The following is a 24,036-nucleotide window of genomic DNA, read 5'->3' as shown; positions in this document are numbered from 1 at the left end:
TCTAATATAATTCACAAAGGCAATTAAGAGACTCTGTTTCATCCAGTGGAGCTCGGGATATTATTGCATGCTTCAGCACACTGTGTACATATCTTGTCTTTAAGTAAATAGTGACTGAATTTGTAAACTAAATTTCAATATTTCCAACTTCTTTTACATATTTTTTATGCAACTTGTTGTTTTATTATTCTTGCACTATTTTTCAACCATTAGTCTGTCCCTGCTCACAAAAAGTAGAATATCCTTGAGTGTGGCAAGTTTAATCCACTGTAACGTCTAATTCTAAAACAAAAAGGACAACACATGGGCACCCAGATAGCTCAGTGGGTTGAGCGGGTGCCCCTGTACAGAGGCTTGCTCCTCGACGCAGCGGGCCGGGGTTCGAATCCAGCCTGTGGCCCCTTTGCTGCATGTACCCTTTCTCTCTCTCTCCCCCCCCCTCTTTCACACATCTCTGTCTGCCTATCTAATAAAGGGAAAAATAACTTAAAAAAAGGACAATACATGCATGCAACACAAGACTGAGAAACAGCTTCTTTCTTAGAGCTTTCACATTGCTAACATGGCCTGATAATGCATATATTTGTATTTAATTGAGCTATACAATTGGAAAGAAAAGATTTGACTTAAAGGTTAAAGCGTTGACATCATATGTCGCTATCAACTCTCTCTCGCCACGCAGTTCCAAGTACATATCACAGCTACTCGAGCCTTCATGCTTCAAAAAGCCGTTCTTTTCCTCTTTTCAATATTCTTTTCCTTTTTCTGGGTGAATAAGAAGACTCCTGTTCCTGAAATTTGGATTTTGAATACGTGTGGTCCTCCATGTTTCCTTCTTCAAATGTGAAATCTCAAGCCAATAGGAGTACTTTGAATTGATGGTGGTGGCAAAATAGTCATGAAAAAGTTTGTGAACGGGCAACACCGATTTTGATAATGAACAACTAAAAACATTACACACTGGACCTTTAAAGGAGTGGCACCAGATTCTCAGTACAGCCCATATTGTATGGTATTAAAGGTTGAGTTAAAAGGAAAGCTTTGAACTGAAATTAAGTGTCACCTAAAGAAGCAAAGATCCCTCTGAATTTCCATTAAATTAAATCCAAACTGTGATTAATTATTGCTTGTTGCATGAATGTCTTAATAAAACTACTAAAAGCAGAATAGATGATAGATTGGTGGTCTAACTGGATAACATATGAAACATAAACAAGTGTGTAATATCCTTTCCTTGTGACTTATCTCCCTCTTTCATTCTCCTGTCGTCTTTGAGCTCCCTCCCTTTTCATGTGTGTCCTTGTGCGTCGCTTTGCTGGAAAAGGCCCTCTCACTTTCTCTCTTCCAGCCCTTACTGCTTTCTCTTCTTCTCCTTTCCTAATGTCTCCCTTTGTATCTCTTGAGTGCTTTGTTGTTGTGAAATGTTTGGGCACAATCATTCATCCTATTTCACACCTATTTATCTGATTGTTTTTTCATATTCCACGACCAAACAAGGCATGGCTGTTGGTCTGTCAGACCCTCTCTAACTTATTTTCCTGCACAGAAATGAACTCGACTCAACAATCTATATTAAAAGAGCACCACAGAATACTATATATAGTGTTCACTGCAAATCCCAACTAAACATGCATATATTTGTGCATGTGAGCTCATAGTCCCTCTCTCTTTCACTGTCCTCTCTTGCTTTTTTCCCTCAAGCGCTTTGAACACAAATACTCAACTACAGACTCTATTAGCTCGGACAGGGAGTGTGTAAAGAGGGAGATGTATTTTAAGAAGATTATAATTGCTCATGTCATGCTGGTCCCATCCCTGTGACTGACTGTAACTGACTGTGTGATTTGGCTGAAAGCTCCCTCACGGCCATATGATCCACGTCACTGTGTGTGTGTGTGTGTCAAACACAGAGAACCACAGTAGTGACCCTAACAGCGTTAACCGCCCTGGAATTCTTTCTATTTATCCATTTAGTTTCAATGTAAAATAGTTTAAGTGGGTGACTCCTGCCCTCAGTTGAGACTTGTGTTGGTTTCCTGTACACAGAACAAGACTGGAACTACCAACAATCAAAGGACTAACATTAGACTAAAACTAAATAATATTTAGTCAAAACACTAAGACTAAATCCAGGTCAGGTGCCAAAATGAACACAACAGGAACCTTCATCGTCGGCATCATCAACCACCGGGTGCCCCATAGGACCTGCAGGTATAACCAAAAATTTGGCAGAATTGGGATCTGTGTATCAATTTAAGTTAAACTCCAATCAGAACAATGGCAAGCAAAAAAAGCTTAGAATCAGTTTAATATCAGGTCTATCTTTCCAAAATGTCACCTCTACAGAAAAGCTGCACCGTGTTTCAGTTGCTGTGTGCAGTTCAGTTTGTCCACTGGGTAATCTGGATCCAGTAGATACATTTAGCATCCCAAAGGGAAGCATGTATTCCTTCAACTTTTACTACCCATCAAAGTCTGTTTACAGGTCTTGGGGAAGGCTACTACATATGTGAAATACAAGTTGTATGAAGTATTTTGTTGCTCCAAAGGGAAAGGCAAATTCTTAGAAAATTTAAAAAATCTGTTTTGGATTGTTCGAAAAAGAAGTGAGCTCACCAGACCTCTTTAGCCTGGTTCTTGTCTCTGCGCAAGGAAACTCAAGGCTATCTTAGCTGCTACTAGCTTAACACACCTAAAATATTGTTTATTTTTCTCAGCTATGTTTCTATTTTAGTCAACCTCATCCTGTTTTTTTTTAATATTATACGTGAAATTTGCACTGTACTGTACTGTAGCACTATACTGTAGCACTGTACTTTAGCACTGTACTGTACTGTACTAAAGCAACGTCATCAAACAGAAACCTACGTCAGGTTGGGAAAACAGCATTTTGCCGCTAAACTTTGTTCAAAATGTGAATGCTTGTATTTGAATACATATGGAACACTACTGGGAAACTACAGTAATATATAAAAAAATGGGTTTGCCATTTGAGTAAGTAAGTCCTCCGAGTCCTTCTATTCTCTCACTGCCAGACCTTCTCTCACAGTGCTGCGGAGGAGGGTCTGTCTAGTCTACACAGCATTCTGGGATGGGAGAAAAATGAGCTCTGGTTTATTGGCGTTTCTTGTCTTGGGCGGCGCTAAGCGCTGCACGCAACCACCGTGGCTCTACCTACTAGCCTCGGCAAGGAACTTGTTTTGGTGGAACATGTACGTTCAAAGGTTGTTTTAGTCGTGAAACAGAAAACTCTGATTGGACAGAGAGTCTAGCTAGCTGTCTGGATTTACCCTGCAGAGATCTGAGGAGCAGGTAACCAAAATTATTTCACCTATTTTATTGTGGCTTTATTTATTATGATGTACTTTAGTTTTGTGTCCTTGTCTTATTGTAACTGACATCTCTCTTTAAAGCACTTTGGTCAGTATTTGTTGTTTTTATGCTCTCTCTAAATAAATGGACTTGTCATTTACAATACACTATTAGCGAGGTTGGTCATTTCTGTCCGATTAGCCCCCCCGCTGTAGTAATGCTGTTGTAATTATTCTACAAAACAAAATATTATTCAATGCTGTCACAGCAGCTGACTGACAGACTTATAACTCCGTATGTGTTTTTTTTTTCTCTAATTGAAATTTCTTGTTAGCTCGTTAGCTGAATTTGTTTCTTGACCTCAGAGTCAATGAAATCCTTTCAGACTCTACTGGAAACGTTCAGTGACTTATTAGAAATAATGGAAAATCAAGCCATTTTATTATTTCTTTAAATGACTACAGCAGCAAAAAAACAGATAACACAATACCACATTTTCTGTTCAAACTTCACCACATAACAAGGTCCGAAACAACGCGAGTGAATAAAAGAACAACACGGTGATGGGAAAGGTAGATACAGGGGACTCTTATTAATGAAAAGACTAGTCAGGGGTTTGTAAAAGGAAAGAGATGAATGAAAAGCAGACAATTGCTGAGGTAAATAAAGCAATGTTTGCTTCACAGAGAAAAAGCAGCGGTAGTCCTCTTTTCTCTCACTTTGTCTATTCTCTCTGATGGGTGTCGCTTCTCCTTTTATCAGCTTCTGCTGACAAACTAAATGGTGCAGGCGTTGCATAGTGTGTAGCGAAGAATGATGTGGTTTGTGAAGATCAGGGAGACATGCACAGGGTTTGGAAAGTGTGTGCAGTAATATCTGTATGTATGCACAATGAATAAAAACTAAGTTGACACTCAAGCTCCACAAGGGAGTTGAAACCGTCTGATAAAAACCACAGTACAACTGCAGTAATACTGTTTCTACCCAGCTGGTATGTACACATAATAGGAAACATGGTGACAAAGTATAAGAGGCTGCATCAAGACTTGATGCACCTTTGCAGATTTTTCAGGTTTGAAGTAATTAAAAACAAATGTTTTGAGATTTTGGTAATGTAAAAAAGTAGTGTGAAATAATCAGTGGTCTCTTTTACATTCAATGTCAAGCTTAAGCAAACGTTTGAAATTAGAAAATGCAAATTAGGCACCTTTGCATCAACTGGTTTGGAGGGGATTGATATCTACAGCGTGGTTTGGTCAGAAGTTGGCACCATAGGCTACACACGACTGTAATCCACCAGTAAACAGAGTAGAAGAAGTAAATGTAAATGTGCTGTATTTATATAGCACTTTTCTAGTCTTAACGACTACTCAAAGCGCTTTTACATCATACAGGATACAAGCAGAGGTTGCTAACCGGATTGTCTCGCTTTGCCAGACCTTCCTCAACAGCGCCGCCGAGGAGGGTCTTGCTAGTCTACGCAGAATTCCAGGTTTGGAGAAAAACTTGCCCTGGTTTATTGGCATTTCTTTAAACTAATTATAATTCTCTTGGGTGGTGCTAGGCGCCAGACAGAGCCCCGGTGTTGCTGCAAAACAACCTCCGGAAGGAACTAGTTTTGGTGGAACACGCGTACGTTCAAAAGTTGTTTTAGTCGTGAAAACAGTAAACTCCGATTGGACAGATAGATAGATAGTCTAGTTAGCTGTCTGGATTTACCCTGCAGAGATCGGAGGACCAGGTAACCATAGTCCTCAGGAATCCACCAGAGTTTAGAATTCCAACACAAAGAAAGAGGTAGGTAAAAGACATCCGGCCGAAAAGAGGGACATTGGGCAAAATTTCTGGCAGCACCAGAGCAATCTCGGAAGTGGAACGCTGTGAACATAGATTACTAACAAGAAACAAAACAAGTCGCCTTGGCCATCTAACCCATCCACCCTAGAAAAATATTAGAGGTGCTCAGGACTAGGTTGAATTGGGCAAGTTTGAATTGGGCTTTTATGTCATCTAGTATTGGACAATTTTCATGTAGCTAGGAGACTAAGACACGTTATAGAAATATCCGGAAAGATGTCAACAGCGGTAACAGCTGATCAGCCATGTGACTTAAAGGTCCCATGACATGGTGCTCTTTGGATGCTTTTACATTGACCTTAGTGGTCCCCCAATACTGTATCTAAAGTCTTTTTTATATAGACCTTAGTGTTCCCCTAATACTATATCTGAAGTCTCTTTTATATAGACCTTAGTGGTCCCCCAATACTGTATCTAAAGTCTTTTTTATATAGACCTTAGTGTTCCCCTAATACTATATCTGAAGTCTCTTTTATATAGACCTTAGTGGTCCCCCAATACTGTATCTAAAGTCTTTTTTATATAGACCTTAGTGGTCCCCCAATACTGTATCTAAAGTCTTTTTTATATAGACCTTAGTGGTCCCCCAATACTGTATCTAAAGTCTTTTTTATATAGACCTTAGTGGTCCCCTAATACTGTATCGGAAGTCTTTTTTATATAGACCTTAGTGGTCCCCCAATACTGTATCTGAAGTCTCTTATATAGACCTAAGTGGTCCCCTAATACTGTATCTGAAGTCTCTTTTCCCAAATTCAGCCTTGGTGCAGAAGGGTGGGGGCAAGGTGGAGGCCTGGGGTTTGGCCTTGACCAACTGCCTCTTTGATCGTTTGAAAGCCATGATGTCTCTCCCTTATGGGCGAGACAAATTCTCTGGGCGGGCAAAGCAGAGAAAGGGGAGGTAACCTTGCCCCTTATGACCTAATAAGGAGCAAGATTCCAGATGGACCCATCTGAGATTTCATTTTCTCAAAGGCAGAGCGGGATACCCAGGGCTCGGTTTACACCTATCACCATTTCTAGCCACTGGGGGACCATAGGCAGGCTGGGGGAACGCATATTAATGTTAAAAAACCTCAGGAAATGAAATTTTCATGCCATGGGACCTTTAAATGTTTACAAAGTTAGAACTTCTTCAGCAATATTTCCATATCCCATTTAGCAGATAAACTCGTTTTGACAAAGTTAAAAGTTCTTTCAGCTTTTCTGTGTGAAACTTCAAAATGTGCATACATATACGAGGGTTAAACTTCTGCTGAGTTATGTTTGGTTACACAAACCTACAGTCGTTGCTAGGTGGTTGGAGCATTAAAAACAGAAGTTCAAGATGGAGAAACATAAACCAAGAAACTGTAAGTGTTGGGGTTTTCTTTGCTTCCAACAGTGTTGTTTCTGTGTTTGTGTGATCACTAAGGAACCACATGAAGCTGTGGCAGTTCAAGTTTACAGCCACTTCAGCTGCCTTACATGGAGATAGCAACTTCACAAGGCTCTGTGTTTGTGTCTGAGTTCTAGTAACATGTGTTTGTTTTGTGCTCACAGAAGTGTTGTGGGAGTTTGTGGCCAACTGTGCATACCTGAATTCTGTTTGTGTATAACTCCTGGCTGCTCTCTTCTGCCCTGGAAGTCCCAGGTTGAACTTATATCATGAGACAATGCTGGAAAGCAGCTGAATACAGCAGTGAACACACCCAGCGTGGCCCAGTGCTGTGGATCGAGCCAGGCACACAGTCATCCTCACCTATTTAGTAGCCTGGAAAACCCAACAAGAGAACAAGCCTGATTACAGTATGTGGGCCTGCAAGATGCCTCAAGGTTACCACCGGGTTGCAGTGTGTCTGTCTGTCTTTGTAGGACGGGAAAAAGGGGAAACAGCTGCTAGTGGAGTTTACAAGTCATTACTGGGCACATGGGACGGAGGAAATGTGATTTTTTACACAAAAACACTTGATAGGACACACTCTGTATTCTTAATACACTGTCCATGACCCTGTCAGGATGTGAATCTAAGGACTGAGAGAGAGAGAGAGAGAGAGAGAGAGAGAGAGAGAGAGAGAGAGAGACACACACACACACACACACACTTGATCAACACTTCCACTTTCTGCTCTCTCTGCTTTTTAGTTAGTTGATGTGGTCATCCGTTTGTTCATGCATTCCCAGAATTGAGAATTCAGACAATGTGAATATTTAGGCCTCTAAAAATGATTTAGATCAGAAAATCAGTCCTTGGTTGAACAGGTGACATATAAACTGGTTCCCAAGAAGATATACTGTAGCTTTGGTTTAGAGTTGCAAGTGAAAATGGTCTGGAACCACTGCACTTGAACATGACATACAGTATGTCCTACAATTTTCAGTCAAGCCTGAACTACTATACCTTTAATTTGTAACAATTTTCTAAAGAAGCACTGCACTGATCTTTGAACTTTGTCTAAGAGACTTCAGGATCTCATAAACCTTTGAAACAACCCCACCCAAAAAATCAATGCTGCTTTATACAGTATTACACTGCATCATCAGTTTGAGTCAATAGTGATGTAAACACACTGAGATTCCAATAAAACGTAGGTAATTTGTTTTAATGTAAAATTTTAAAATTGATCTGCTGCACACTCCTGATTATGATTGGTGCTTGTCACACTTGCATTATTAGTCTGCAGTCAGAGAAAACAAGATGGTAAGTTGACAATAATTAACAAGGGTTTTGGTAAGTCTGGCAGTTCCAAGGACAGCCTTCAAACACAGAGTTTACATGAAAAACAATCAGAAGTCAAGGGAACAAAAAGCAGGCTGCCAATAAACAATACACACACACACACACCACACACACACACACACACACACGTCCACAAACTGGCAGACACTCATAATAGGAAATCCTAATTACAATGGCTTCCACTGATTATTAAAACTACTAATAATAACTGCTAATAATTACAGCATGCCAAACCTGCATGGGAGGGAGGTTGGAGCAATTACACACCCAGTCAGTCAGTGACTACTTCACACAGTCAGTCAGCGAGTCAGCCAGGCTGTTTGACAGTCTCTCAAACACAGCATCAGTCAAAGAAATTACCAGCACGAGGCCACTCACTCAGCTAGTCTGTCAAGAAACCCAGGAAGTTACTGTAGGGTTAGTCATAATCTGAACAGATTACATGTCAATTAAAAGCATTATTGAGACCACTAGAAGACATGTCCCTCAGATGTCTCCCAGAAACAGATACCTGTTCCCTAATACTGTATCTTTATGGAGCACAGTATTTAAGGTGTGAATAGGATGATATATATATATATATATATATATATATATATATATTATATATATATATATGTTATTCAGCTAATCAGTTGTTCAATACTTCCATGCTTTTCATTTGCTTCCTTTAGGTGACATGTTTGATTCAGACAGAGAGAAGAGTCTAGAAGCACACTGCAATTAATCTCTGTAACTACTTTAAGCTCTCCCATGCATTAACACAAACACCCAGGCTTAAATAGCCATTGTAATCAGAATATTGAATGTTGAAAACACACAGACCCACTTTGTAGATCCATACTTAACACTGTGCACAAAATGAACTTTGGCAGTGACTCAGGAGAATTTAATTACTTCCTCTCCCTCTCCCCATTGGCCGAGAGGTCTGGGATATGCTAATTAAGCATTGACTGATAAAACATTCCCTTGGCCTCTCTGTCTCATTACTACTAACTTCTCTGATTGCAGAGTCCAGCACCCACAGTGTCTGATAAATAAGAAAGCACCTTAGGCCACAGGCTGTGACTAAATGCATATTAACCGGAGGGATATGACCTAGCAGTGTGATGGCACAACGCCTGAAAAACTAAAAGAAAAAACTTTGTGCCGCAATCAGGGTACCTTATCTTTTTTTCTAATTGATAATTAGTCCTGCATTAATTTGGGGCCAGCATCTATCTCTTATCACAAAGGTACAATTTATCAGCAGCTTAAATGATTGACTAAATTGGGTTGGCAATGTTAATGACTCACCTTGCAAGGAATGGGACATGAGGGAAATTATTTCTCCTGACTCATATTTAATTAACCTTAGCAGATGTGCTGGGCATGCATTTTGGCTTTTAAGAAAAAAGACATGTTTAAAACACTTTAAGTAAGACATCTTTGGCAAATCCTGTTTTAAAATGAATATTTTAATGGCAAAAAAGATGTTATATACATAAATATAACATGTAAGAAAACAATAATAGAAATCATTGTTATTGTTATGACATCATAAAATGAGATTGGCTTTTTGGATATAAGTTTAATATAAAAAATGTTATACTTCTAAGACAGAGAGGTTGTTTAGTTGGTTCCTTCATGTCCTGGTCTCTGTACAGGGAGAACTAGGAGTACCACTACTCTTTACATAGAAGACGTTCGTACCTTCAGCTTGTGCAACTCACACTGTACTGAGCCATTGTTTGATATGTTAACCATGCTATGCAAAAAGACAACATTTGTTTTGCTTCCCACTTTTAAAAAAGCAAGTTAAAAATTGCTTGTAAAATGTATCATGTTGATGTAATTGCATATCCAAGACAGTACATTAGCATGGTAACAGTGGCCAAACACTCCATGGCTCTTGTATAACCAACCAACAACACTAAGTATCATTAAAAAGAAATATAAAAAAGCATTTAAAGAGTACATGTGAATTGCGTACCAGCATCAGAGGAGTAACAATAATTCCCCTTCACTTAGTGTTCATATCTCAATATACTGCCGCTCAGCAAAGCTTCACCAGGCACTGATGCAGCGTTGAGAGAAACAGTTAAGACCTTCTGCATTCTGGTTTGGGAAACCATGTGAGTGTGTCCCCCAGTAGATCATTTTCTCTCTTGCTTCATAATATGCTGTAAAAGAAAGGCAGCTACAACTATCCAAAGTAATACAATTGACCTTTTAGTAATGCACAGAACACTTTTTGATTTGGTACATTGGGTATGATTCAAACATTGTAATTCAGCAGTGTGGATGATTAGTTATACCGTCTTATTACCCATCACCCCGAAGGTCCTGGAAGCATAAAACAACATACTTTTTTGTTATCACATTACATTTATCTTTTGTGTTTATGGTTTCCCCTTCTTTCACATTTTACACTTAGATTAATTACGAGCCAACTGCCATTTATTCTTGACCTACTACATGTTTTGTAACATTTGAGGTAATGCTAGGCACATTGTTCTACTCTACTATTTGCTACTGTGGTTAATGTTAATACTGAGCAAAAGAAGTGAATGACCTAACGGGGCATGTGAACTATTTTGGTGTCGCTTCTCCATACTTGACCACTAGGCCAATCTCCTAATTCTTGTACTTTCTGTAATACCTTGACAGTTTGATTTCAAAGTTTGATTTCCATACTGGTGCTAAAAAGTGATAAACGTATAAAAAAGACACACATTTCTAAGTAATTCCAAAAGTTACATTCAGTCAATACAAAGCCCACTCCTGTGACCCTCCTCCTACTGCAGAACAACTGCCTCCCGTTTATTTAAGAACTTTCACTCTTTCCTCTGCTCTGTTCTTCTTTGAAAACTCTTTGAATCAAATCATTGTGAACCATAAAGGCTTTGGCCTTGCACTGCCTGTGTTCTCACCATCTCTTCCGCCTCCCTCCATGCACACTTTAAGTCTTTTGCTTCTTTCTTTAATCCCTCTTCCTTCTCTACATCCTTATCAGTATTCCTTCCTATCTATTCTATTTCTCTCTTTCCTTCTTTCTCTGTTTTTCTGTAATCTTTAGCCCTCTAACCCTCTTACTTTCTCTTTTTCTGTCAAGAGCCACATCTGTCAAACAAACAAGCAAATGAGATGGTTTTTGAGATAAAACATCTACGTAATATAGGCGTTAGTCCAATTTCTTCATTCTTACATTCACTTCAGTGGGATTTCATCATCAGTCAAATTAACAGAAATGCAATTCACGTAATCCTGAAATGTCAATTTAAACATTTAATCTCCATTGAAAATAATACTGCTGAGCCTTGTAGAATGAAACACGGAAATGCTGAGCTGCACTCTAACTCTTAGTTACACTTAATTGATGGTTTAGCAAGTGGCTAAATGGATATAGTGTACAGTGTGGCGCAGCACTGAGAAGAGCACTCTGAAGCGGAACTCATGTTTCAACAGGACTTGTGAATACTTCACCACATGGTGACGCCTACACCACCAGGTCACAGAGATGTGCTGCAAACATCTATCGCATCCAAACTACAGTACACGGCATCCACAGACAACGCAGAGACAGAAAGGGGCTGCTATGTGCTGCTGAGTGAAAATGAACTCTGCAACAGGGTAGTTAAGTTCTTAACTTTTCTGTCTGGTTTACCAAACATAAACATCCCCAAGGCATAAACACTTTACTCTGCTCTGGCACGTGAAGCTTGCAAATGGTGATACAATCCCCCATTGTAGTGGTTAGGCTGAACTGTATGGAACAAAGACCTATTTCACCAATATTGCAAAGTTTTTGCCATTTTCTTGCAATTGCCCAACTTACTACACATCACTGTCTATCATGTTAAAACACCATTATCACATATGTGCCTTTCCCCGAAAATGATTGTGCTACTCTCATTAGAAGAGAAAGCAGAAATAAAAAGCTTTAACGGTGTGAAGTGAAGCGTCAAATCGTCGGTGTGTGTATTGCCTTTCCTGGGTTGTAATTTGACCGAAAAATGCAGCGTTATTACTAAAATGGTCGCATTGTTCTTCCCAGAGCTTCTTCCAGTATGTCAAAGCTCATAGGTTGATATTAGCACTCTGATGAAAGTGGTTTTCAGCTTGCTGTTTAAAGCAATAGATTCTTTTTTTCTGAACTGGATGTCTGATGGAAAACCAAAAAGTGAGTAAAAACTCCAATCACTCTGGAATGATTCAATAAACACAGACTGTACTACGAATTGCGTACTGATGACTGTGAAAATGTAATCAAAGACTATTCAATACATTTATGTTGAGGCCATTTTACCTAATAAGGTTAAGTATTAAAAGACAAATGTAAATCCAATAATGAGGAGATTATGTCAAATGGATATAAATAAATGTAAATTTAAGATTCAGTACTTCCACAAAAGTGGTTAAACATGTAGTTATCCCAGGATCATTTTAAAGCAGGAACAGAGTTAGTCATACGTGCTGTAAACCAACAACCAGGCGTGGTTTTCAGACTCAGATACCTAATCCTGTTCTTAAACTCATCCCTACTGGGGGAAATATTTCAGATATAAATGAAAGGCAGTCATAGCATTATTAAAACATTATTACATGTAAATATAATTCATACAGTGCTCTATTGTGCGTAAAAGCACTTCACTTATTCAACTGTTTCCATAATTCATTGACTAAATAATACTGTACGTGATGCAGTACATCTATACTTGAATATGGGCTGGTATAGTGGCGTCCTCCCTGTTTGGCAAAAAACGTTAATAGGCCTCAAAATGCTCTTCATTTAATAACATACTGTAACGGATGTCCACATTTTAAATGCCGTGTAGATCTTTCATTGTTAATCTTGCATGGATGCATATATCATGTTCGTGCACAGTTTATGAATGCAGAAACATTTTCCATCATCTTCTACATCTCAACTCACCCTCAAGAGGAGACTTAAAGTGCTCAGATTATGCCCTTTTTTAGGTTCATAATTGTATCTAGTCGTACCACAATAGGTTTACGTGGTTTAATTATAAGAAAACGCAACATTTTTGTTGTACTAAACACTGCTGCAGCTCCTCTTTTCACCGTGTGTGTTGAGCTCTCTGTTTTAGCTAAAGAGTGAGGCATCTCACTTCTGAACCATCTTTGTTGGGAGTGGCACATGCACAGTAAGTAAAGCTAGCTTGTCAGTTGCAGAGCATGAGGGAGTGCCATGCTAGCAGCTAGGTGAGCACTAACTAACTATAACTTATTGAGTGTTAGAGCAGTTTGTGAACAGTGTTTTCTGTTGGAGATGGTAAGTCCCTTTTGGGTGGACTTTGGGCATTTTCACTTTGTAAACCTACAGAATAACATGCACAAAAAAGATATTTAACACAATAAATGACAGGGCATAAGCCAAAAAGCATAATATGAGCACTTTAAATCCTTATGATCACTTCATTGTATACACAACCTGCTTCAGTCTCAAGCATTTATGTGGATTTATCGCATAGGAATACTGACGTTAAAAGCTGTAATTTATTTGTATGAATAGCCAAACAGCCACAAGGTTAACATGTTCCTCCATGTTACATTGTAGAATATTTTGTGTTTTGTCTTGTTTTTGAAGTGGCAGCAGTGAAACCACCAGGTACAATATGAGAATGTGTAGAGCTGTATGTACACCTTAATTTAAATGAATCCAATTACCTTCGTGGCTCGGACTGATTTGTGAAAGAGACAACTTAATCAGAGCAGGCTATAGTGAAAAGTAAAAAGCCTGCTAATTTTATACTGCAAGAAGCAATAAAATGACTTCAAACAACCAGCCATTATGCATCACGCTGGGCCACTCTATAATTAACCTCCTTTACCTTGCTTGTCTGTGTATTACCATATACTTCAAACATCGTAGACTGCGTTTGATAATGATGGTGATTTAAATCACACCATTAAGAGGTTACAAATCTATTTCATTGGAGTACCGCAAACAGAAGAGCTGCACAAAGAAAAGCAGTTAGCATTCTGCTCATTTTCATCTCTGGACTTGAATGGTTTACACAGCTGCAGTCATGGCATTCTTTTGTCTTGGGTTGGTTTGGTGTTGCTGTTGCTGTCTTCCTCCCTCCCCAGTATAGCCATATTGGTCTGGACTGGGATCCACCAGGTGCCTGTAACCAATCAAACATGTGCTCTGTACACTCATACTCTGTATACTCAATTATATTCCAAAATGATGCTTTCTCTCCTATTAGTCCATTTTTAAATGTCACAAAACTCTTCAGGTGTCAAAATTGATGAAGTGGGTATTTTCTACAAACAGGAGACTCTCTCAGATATTGGAATTTACCTGGAATCATCATTATCCACAAATTTCCCCTACCTGTAACCTCCACCCCTGGTTCCACGGGTCAATGTGTCGTACCGTGGTCCGCGAAGTGGCGGGGTAGGAGACGGGGGCACATCCTGTCGCAAGGGGCCTCTCTGCTGGGAGCTTGGGGCAGTGAAGAAAATGTCAACCATTATCACAATATGAGAAAGAACAGGTGAGGACAAGTGTGCTGTTTCACAATAAAAGGCTGAATGAATGACTTCACAGTATAATAAAAGCTGAATTGAGCAAGTTGAGCAAAAGTTAAAATAAAACATTCTAGCCAAAAGTTGAGAAGTTAGGCCTTACTTTCAGACACATTTTTAAGTCTGACTCTTGTGAGTATAACTTCTGTGACAAGTATTATAAAGAAACATTTAATTACCTTGGGTGGGGGTAGTACCCATGGTCGACGCTCCGAGGGTCCCCTGGCCGTGCATATGGCTGACCAGGTGGGTAGCCGGAGTAAGATTGGGCAGATTTGGAGTTGGGGTTAGAGTAGGATGGGGCAGACTGGGAGTTGGGGTTAGGGTAGGATGGGGCAGACTGGGAGTTGGGGTTAGGGTAGGATGGGGCAGACTGGGAACTGGGGTTAGGGTAGGATGGGGCAGACTGGGAGCTGGGGTTAGGGTAGGATGGGGCAGACTGGGAGCTGGGGTTAGGGTAGGATGGGGCAGACTGGGAGCTGGGGTTAGGGTAGGATGGGGCAGACTGGGAGTTGGGGTTAGGGTAAGATTGGGCAGACTGGGAGTTGGGGTTAGGGTAAGATTGGGCAGACTGGGAGTTGGGGTTAGGGTAGGATGGGGCAGACTGGGAGTTGGGGTTAGGGTAAGATTGGGCAGACTGGGAGATGGGGTTAGGGTATGATGAGGACTGAGGGTAACCCTGTGGGGCCTGAGGAGGTCCGGGGTAATGACTTGACCAGTGCTGCATGGGGTAGTCAGCTGGATCCAACGGACCTCGTCTAGAAAAGAGAATCACACAATTTTGAAACAAATGATGGCATAAAAAACACTATGTATTAAGAAGATTAACACTTGACTTTTCTATTTTCTATGAAAATAAAATCTGGTTTTACAGTTTTTCTCAGTCGCTTTGGTACATTTCTCGAATCATCCTTGACATTTGAAAACAGTATATGCATTTCTCAAAACAATTCGTACAATTAGCCAAACACCATAGATTACCTACAAAAGCCAGTCTCTTGCTAAAAATCCTTACTTCATCTCTCAAAAGTAAATATCTGTGTCAATAAACATTGTCATGTCAGTGCCATCAGAATGACAAGTCCTTGTGTCATTGTGTATGGATAAGACAGTCAAATTGCTTAGTCATGTCAATGTAACAGTGCACTCTGGAGGGATGTTCTGATGTAAACTATGGCTAACGTTTTGATGACAATTATTGTAAATTGTAGGTTACATCTTAGTGTATGTGGGAGTTTGATTGCAAGAGATTGGACAAGTTTCACATTGTTGTTGTTGACAGACCATGTTATTGCGATACAGAAAGGAAAAGACAGCACTGCATAGCACAAAGAAAAACAAGAAAAAAACAAAAGTAGAAATGGGAACATAGGATAATCTCTTTAGGGAAAACTGTACATGCAGTACCCTAGGAAATACAGCGCAGTCTTCCTTCTTCTCTCTGGTTGTTGACCCCGTCCAATTCCTTGTCCTTCCATTGTAACATTGTGTTGTGCTACGGCTATATACTGTTTGTATACTAAAAAAAAATATCAAGTCAAGATTCACCTGGGAGAAATTTACTAATTCAGGACTTGTTCAGTCTTTTTGCATATAAAGACTTATGCTATGAACTAATGCCTAAATGGGGTTGAGACTATTCAACAGAGACCCATTATAATACATTTTGATCAACAAGATATAAGCAATTGATAATGTAGGAAACAGCAGGGAATTGTACAAAATCATTTGCATGAATGCACCAAAGCATCTGCAAATTGTTCAAAGAAATGTGAAACTGCTTTTAGATCCATTCACTCCCTTAACCAAAGTTTCCCATTGTTGAACTCTTACTCACAAAATGAGTCTCGGCCCTTTATCCCAACCAATGTGTGCTGGCACCGACATCATGTTAGAGAGTGATGTTCTTTTCTTGTCTTTTAATAAGAACTTATCATCAGCAAATACTAATGCTGCACATATTGCCAGTTTCTCTGCTTACTAAATTGCTTAAATATTCATGAAAACCTGATGAAAACTATTTGATTTGGACAAGAGAGAAAGAGAGGGGCGCACACACACAGAGCCATCCGGTCCAAAGACCACATAGCAACAGAATATAAGTGACATGTGACAGTTTGAAGTAGACTAGAGCTCACACACACACACACACACACACACACACACACACACACACACACACACACACACACACAGCTGTGGTAATCCAGTACAGTCCTGTTAATAGATACCGATGTCTTGTGCCCAGTGGAAAGAAAGTACACAGACATGTGTCGTCCACATAGCAAACATTATGAGGCATTACATTTTATCTCTTTTCTTTCTGTCTCTTCTCATCATAAACATTTGTTTCTCATTCTTTCTCAATCTACCCACTTACCTACTTTCCTTCTCTTGTTGTGCCTTCTTTCATATATGATTTCAAATTTAGCTTTAATCTTAATAAAGTAAATACTTGCACAGAGCACAAACACACACACACACACACACACACACACACACACACACACACACACACACACACACACACACACACACACACACACCACACACACACACACACACACACACACAGTGTTGGTGGTCTCCATACTAATGCCAGTGTGTGTCAATTTGGGTGGTCAGCAGTTGAAAGTGTATAACTACATGCCCATCATGTTTGGGATGTCTGCTTCTGCCCTTCCTGGCTCCAAATCCGCTTTCAGAGAGTGTAAGTGTATGTGTGTTTGTGTGTGTGTGTGTGTGTGTGTGTATGTGTGTGTGTGTGTGTGTGTGTGTGCAAGAGTGTACACACACACGTTACATTTCTGCTTCTCTAATCTGTCAACCTATCTGTCATTTGTCGGCTTTTTGACTTATTCTGCTACCCTTATTGTATATTGTATCACTCTGGGCATGTGTATCAGCTACATGTCTTAAATGTCTCCCTTCTTGATAGCCACAGACGTTTTGTCTGCTTCTCGTCTGCTGGTAAGCCGACCAGTGCGTAAGTCTCCCAGCTGCCCCTTCCGTCCATGTGTCTGACTGCCTCTCTTGCTCTCCTTTTAGAGGTTTTACGACTACAAGTCTGCTTGCCAGCTAATCTGCATGGCTTGCTATTCTTCTCTGAGCCTGCATACCTGTGCCCATATCAAAGAGTCAATCTGTCACTCAGAATTTGGCCAATGGCACCGATAATGTCACCAAGGCAGAGATAAGAGCAGTGGAGAGGTGAGAAAGGCAGGCCGGACAGAAAGGGAAACAGAGAGATAAGCTAGAAAGTAAGGAGAGGAAGGGAAAGAGTAGGTGTTAGGGAGAAATGCAGATGAAAAACAAGGATAAGAAGTGGTGAGGAAAATACAAGAAAGGAGCTTTAGGCAGGAAAAAACAAAAAAACAAACATCACCTTTAAAATGTACATGTAATTAAGAAGCATCAGTAAATTTTACTTTTTTTTATCTATTAACTGTTTAAAATCCACCATGATTTATTGTCATGTTAAATTACTTATTTGGATTCAAGATTATTTTTTTTATAATATAACTGCGAGTTAAAATTAGATGACTCAAAACAGGCCAGTGGGCCATAAGATAAATGACACAGGTTTAACATGGGAAGGAGAATAAATGTGGAAAGAGGGAAGTACAATGTGGAAAGAGTAAAATGAAAATTGAGAAGGGGACATGTAGATTAAAAAAGAATGAAATGTGATGAGGCTAAGAGGCAAGATGATGTAAGAGGCCACTAGTCTTCTAAGACAATTTGACAGACACCTAAAAAACCATGGACAATTTGATTCTTCCTCATTACCAGGCTTTTATTTCACCTATGTGATCTTATGGTGGTTACAGCTATAAACTGCTATACTGGCTAGCATAGCTCTGACCAATTTGGGCTTAATTATTGCTTGTGCGATTTCTTTATGATGCCCTATCTCCAACCCTCTGGCAATGTAACAGGGATATACTGGAAATCAAGAGGGAAACATATGGAAAATATTGTTAGTTTATTGAATCTCTGGGTAGATTGGGGTTTGCTGGATTAAGATGAAAATTTTTAAAACAAAAAAATAAAGAAGCAAAAGTACAATCCGCCCAAGTGCTGAAAGAATAAATAGTTAAATGGTCTTTTGCTGATTTCATTCATTTTAATACAATTTATTTTGGCCGGACAAAACTATCGATTTAAAAAAGTGACCTTTTGTTAAGAAAATGTGACGGGCAATTTTCACTATAACTTTTACTAATAATTTTCACTAATAAATTTTTCAGAACAAAGGATTAATTACATAGTTTTAAAAACTTACTTGACAGAATAATTGGTGTTAAAAATAATCATTAGTTCTTCGGAAAGATGCCATATTGGGAATGGGGTGGAAATCCATCGGGATTCTTAAGGGAATCCACTGTAAATCCGGTGGCAAGTTTGGAATTCTCCCTCTAGGAACCCAGTCAGCCCTGCACAGCAGCTGGGGATTATGGGGTAATGAGCCATTAACCCATTATTGGCGCACACACACACACACACGCACACTCACACACACGCGCACACACACACACAGAGCAAACCTTAGTTTAAATGTAGTGCCTTCTCCTAATCACCCCCTTCTAAACCCCACATACTCTGGAGGAGGCAAATTGGCACACAGCTGGAGAGGAGTTAAGACCAAATGAGGAGGCTGGTGGTCTGTGTGTTAGTATGTGCATAATATGTGTGTGTGAGAAACACAGAGAAAACGATAGAAACAGATGTAATGAATGAGAACAGATTCCTGGCATATGCAACAAGTAGTTTAACAAAATTGACAGAGTTATCAAAGCAAAACGAAATAATTTGTTCCAAGCTCAACAGAGGAGCTGGTTTGAAGGGAAATTCAACTACGAAATACCTATTTAGGGATGACTGAATGTAGCTAGTGCACTTAGAGGACATAGGTTAGATATTTGAACGGATAATTGGAAAAAATTCTCTCCAGGTCTGACAGTAATTGAAAGTAATGTGAGCCTTTCTAATTCCCTGGTATTTAAGAGATTTCTGATGGATTTTGCAGGAAACAAGGAGTTGCTATATGTCTTCTGCACCTGCCCCTCTCTCTCATACAAACACACACATTTTCAGTTACTCTTTCTAAAAGGGCTGGATGCAGCTGTTATACCAGTGGAAACACACACACACACACACACACACACACACACACACACACACACACACACACACACACACACACAGAATCATCCTAGCCTGTCTCAGAGACACAAATACCTTTAAGAAAGAGAGAAAAGACGTCGCGTTGTGACACAACAAATTAAAAAAAACATACATTTAAAAAAAAAGAGCCAATGACAGCCGCATCGCAGATGGATTGTCTCAATAAAACCAAAATCTAAAGCAAAAACACAAACAACACTGCCTCAAAATGAGAGGAGAAGACAAGTTTGAGATGAGAGGGAGGGTTCTAGAAGGTGAGAAAGAGAGAGGAGGGGGGAGTGAGAGGGGGAAGTACGAGTTATATTCAAAGTAAGTGAAAAAGAAGCGGTGGAAAGAAGAGGAGATAAACTACTGCAGCTTTAATTCAGTTACATCTTTATGAGTCTTTGGAGCCGAGTCCTTACCTTGTGCTGATATCCATTTAAAACTGATTTTAAGTTTGAGGTTGGGAAAACACTTCATATATTCAAATTGTATTCAACAGCATCAGATTCTTTGTCAATGAGAGTTGCAATATTTTGACAGCGTGGTAATAAAACAGATTAATAGCTCAAATTGTTCCACAACTGCTGTCGTAATGACATTTGGTGAGCTGCGGTGAAAATGGAGCTGCTGTGATGTAATGTCCCTGGAGTTAAACTGAGTTTAACTCAGTTCCATCTTCTTAATGTGATACTTCATTATGAAGCTTTAATCACAGATGCATCACAGTCCAAATAATGAGGCAATAAAAGCTTAAGTGAGAAATAATGAAGGGTGGAGAACACATTTGATATTCTATCTAAGGAAGGGTAGGATCAGAGGGTAAAGTCTATTTGTAGGAAGACTGTACTGTAATTCAAATGAAACCTGCGTCACATCCTTTTTTTGTTGCAAATTACATCTATTACTGGTTTTGAACTGCTTAGTAAATTCACAAGTTTAGTACATCAATCCTACTAACTAACCCTTTAAACAAAATGTTAAAACAAGATTTACCAAGGAAAGAAAGAAGACTTTACCCAAATCTAATGGAATGACCAATAACACATTTGTATGTTGAATTAAACAAATATATATAAAATGGGGCCCTTGAGCTGACTTATAATAATATTAGATATTAATAAGGACAGTTAAGCAAATATTTTACATTAACTTATGTGGTATCATTATCAACACTATACAGTAGAATGGTTAAATATCAAATGACTTGTAAGACAATCAGGTGTTGCTTATGAATATGCACATTTATGCTGCAGTGCTTTAAATTCCAATTATATTATCTGATCCTTTGGGAGGATCTTGAGTGGTAACTACATGCATTGTCCGTTACTACTATGTTTACTGCAATGTGTCCACAAACAGAAACACAAGTGCCAACATGAGGGCATAACACCCTGTATTCCAGTGTTTGATGGTGGTGGCACAGAATAAGAGTACATGTGCAACAAATATACAACTTTAATATAATCATACATTATTGTTTTTTGAGAGACATCAGACACACAGTCAACCAATATTTTAAAGCATCAAGCAGAGAAAGAAGGCTTTCAGCATGATTGGCAGTTTGTTTGACTGAGGTAAACCACATAAAGCTGCTGTGTGAACACAATGCATGGGTACAGTACTGTATGTGGCATCTGGAACTGTATTAACTGTGACTAGTGAAAAAACAAACTCTTAACAGAACAGGGCTGAGTCATTATGAGTGACGCCTGAAGCAGCAGAGAACGTTTTTTATTAGGAGAAGCCCAATAAGACACTAAGCTGTTTTCCTACTTATGGTTAAGTGGTTACGTACTGTGTGTGTGTATGTCAGAGATGGTATTTTGTTGGTTCAGCTGTCAATGCTTGTGTGTGTGTGTGTGTGTGTGTTCGAGAGCCCTAACCATCCCTAGACTCCTGACCCCTTAAAGTCACATGATACGCCATCAGTTCCCACCAACACTTAGAAGATGGGGTCAAAGGCTAAAGAAGGGTATTATCAACCAGGATTAGGAGGCATACCAAATACATAGACATAACATTTAAACCATTGTCACCATTTGGTAAAGTTAAAAGCCATTTGGTGTAGGACTGGACCATTGGTAACTCTGCAACTGCAATGGAAGCTAACTTAATGTTTTATTTTTCTCATGACTGAAGGTGGTTTTAAACAGCGGGATTTTAGGATGTTACAATAGGCCTGGCACAAATACCCTTAGGTTTTTTGGGAAAGCAGTTCAATAAGCCTACCCTCTTAATTACTGTTGCTTTGCTTTCAATTTGCACACGGAACATAATGGAATTTACAATGGTGGAAAGTTTATTGTTCAAAATTCACACAAATGTTTGAAACAATGGGCCTGAGATTTGACCAAGAAGTGAAGAAAAGCAGCTGTAGCTAGCTAACTTAGAATCATTTTAATGCTATAAATGTGGTTGAAAACTGGCGGATGGCCCATAGGAATCATAGAAATGAAGGGACAGCATTGTCCATATACTATAGGGTAGAGCTAATATCATAGCAGGGATAAAGTTTAATTACAAAAAAGTACACTGTGACTTGTTCTATCATAACCCTGGGATTGGATATTTAATAAAGAAAAACATAGAAATAGGTTTATACATTAATGTTCGCATTTAAAACAGTATTTGGCAAATGTAACACTTTCTAACACAAGTGTGACTGAAATTGATGGGTTGTTAAGTTCCCATAACCAAATTAAGGAGCAGGACAGAGCTGCTATGGTAAATCACAACTCTGAACTCTACCCTTGCTCCCATGCGGTTGATTTTCCAGTCATCAACGGGTATTTTTCTCACAGAACTTGTGACCACACATAATAAGTCAGCTGACGTAGCTGCTGTTTATGTCACCCCTTATTATAAAAAAAACAAAGCAAACTTTAATATTTGAATTCAAGTTATGTACCGGGTATATGTTTAAAGCAGTGTATGGACCTGAAAAGAAGAAGCTCCTAGCTTGTCACACCTCATTTTGAATGAGTTGCTGTTATTTTGTGACCTACATTGACAAAAGGGCAGCTGCATGAACTAAAACCTGAATATCAAGCACATTTGAATAAATATTGTTGGTAAGGCAGGTTGAATGGAGGGTTACCAGCGTGCAACCCACACAGATCAGAGAGTATTTCACCGGGGGTTATTCAGCTAACTTACTTTAATGAAGATGCAATCCTTTGTTTGTTTTTTACCTGCATTCTAATTTTGCGTTTTAAACTATATGCCAAAAATGTACTGTAATTACTGAGGACTTCACAGTAGGGGCAAATTTGTGTTAAAACGACTGGCCAACAAGGAGTTTCAAGGCCACTTAAGAGTAAATCTTTCATCAGTATTCCTTGGAACAACCAAAGAGCAAAGGACAGAGAGAAGGGAGATAAATGTAAAGAGGATGAGAAGTTAGCCTAAGCAGAAGACAAAGAGGTGTGACCGCAGAGAGCTGAGACAGACAGAAGAAGAGGAAGAGTAGGAAGGAAAGATTCAAGGACTGTCTCCCTATGGTGCACTACTTTTATTATCTGCCATTTAATTTGAGAGTCCAAAGTACAGGTTGTGTCCATGGCATGTACAATACTTTTTGCTAACAATCCCACAATGCAAGCCATTAAGCTCAGAAAATAATAAGTAAATAAAATAGAAGACAAAGGGGAAAAGTTGAAGGGGATGATAAGAGAGGGGATTTTACATTTGAAAGCTGAAGAAATGAATGAAATAACGTGCTACAAGTAAGAAAGACAACCTCCCAGATGGATGTATTGTAAAGCTGAGAAGGATAACATGAAGGGAGGCGGAGGAAGAAATGGGCAGAAAATGAGAAGAGATGGACAACAAAGAAAAGTAATGGACGAGAGGAGGGAGAAGAAAGAGGAAGAGAAGAAAAAAGGCAGAGAGACAAGTGCTGCCCTCAAGAGAATGGGCATGCTATAGGTCAGCATCTGCTGAGAATAATGGGCCCTACTTTAGAGGAGCACACACGCACGCACGCACGCACGCACAAATGCACAAACGCACGCACGCACAAACACACTCTCCCTCTCTCTCTCTCTCTCTCTCTCTCTCTCTCTCTCTCTCTCTCTCTCAGAGGCTTGCTCATACCGTTCACGTTTAAATGAAACTAAACACCTTTCAGGGGCTCCTATCTGTCTTTGTCAATAAATTTCTGTCAAAAATGATTAATCCACCTGGATATCACAAATTACAAACTGACCAGTTCAGGAAACTAACATGATTACATTCCCCTGTGCATGTAAGTGTGTTCGTGTGTACACACACATTTGTAAATATGCCTTGTATCAGGGTATGATCATGGTGTGATTGTGAATGCGTGAGAGTCGTTAATACAGAGTACTTGTATTAAAGAACACGGCTAAAGTCTTAAGAAAGAAAATAGACAAAGTCAGGAGGGAATGAGATAAAAAATGACCACAGGAGTATAAAAA

The 24,036-nt window shown here is 39.4% G+C and overlaps 1 protein-coding gene across 4 annotated transcripts in view; it reads right to left on the bottom strand.

Moving 5' to 3' along the window:
- Window positions 1-13,365: 13,365 nt before the first annotated feature.
- pard3bb (par-3 family cell polarity regulator beta b) overlaps window positions 13,366-24,036 on the bottom strand; it is a 217,349-nt gene continuing 206,678 nt past the window's right edge. For all 4 annotated transcript variants that reach the window (XM_032529556.1, XM_032529554.1, XM_032529555.1 and 1 more), the window contains exons 24-26: window positions 14,605-15,183; window positions 14,232-14,342; window positions 13,366-14,019 (exon numbers count right to left, since the gene is read on the bottom strand). In XM_032529556.1, the coding sequence (XP_032385447.1) occupies window positions 13,905-14,019; window positions 14,232-14,342; window positions 14,605-15,183 (805 nt within the window). In that variant the 3' untranslated portion in view covers window positions 13,366-13,904. The remainder of the gene's footprint in view (window positions 14,020-14,231; window positions 14,343-14,604; window positions 15,184-24,036) is intronic.

This window comes from Etheostoma spectabile, chromosome 11 (assembly GCF_008692095.1).
Source record: "Etheostoma spectabile isolate EspeVRDwgs_2016 chromosome 11, UIUC_Espe_1.0, whole genome shotgun sequence".
Taxonomy (NCBI): domain Eukaryota; kingdom Metazoa; phylum Chordata; class Actinopteri; order Perciformes; family Percidae; genus Etheostoma; species Etheostoma spectabile.
The sequence above is the reverse complement of the archived record's forward strand: the minus strand, read 5'-3'. Positions and strand labels throughout refer to the sequence as shown.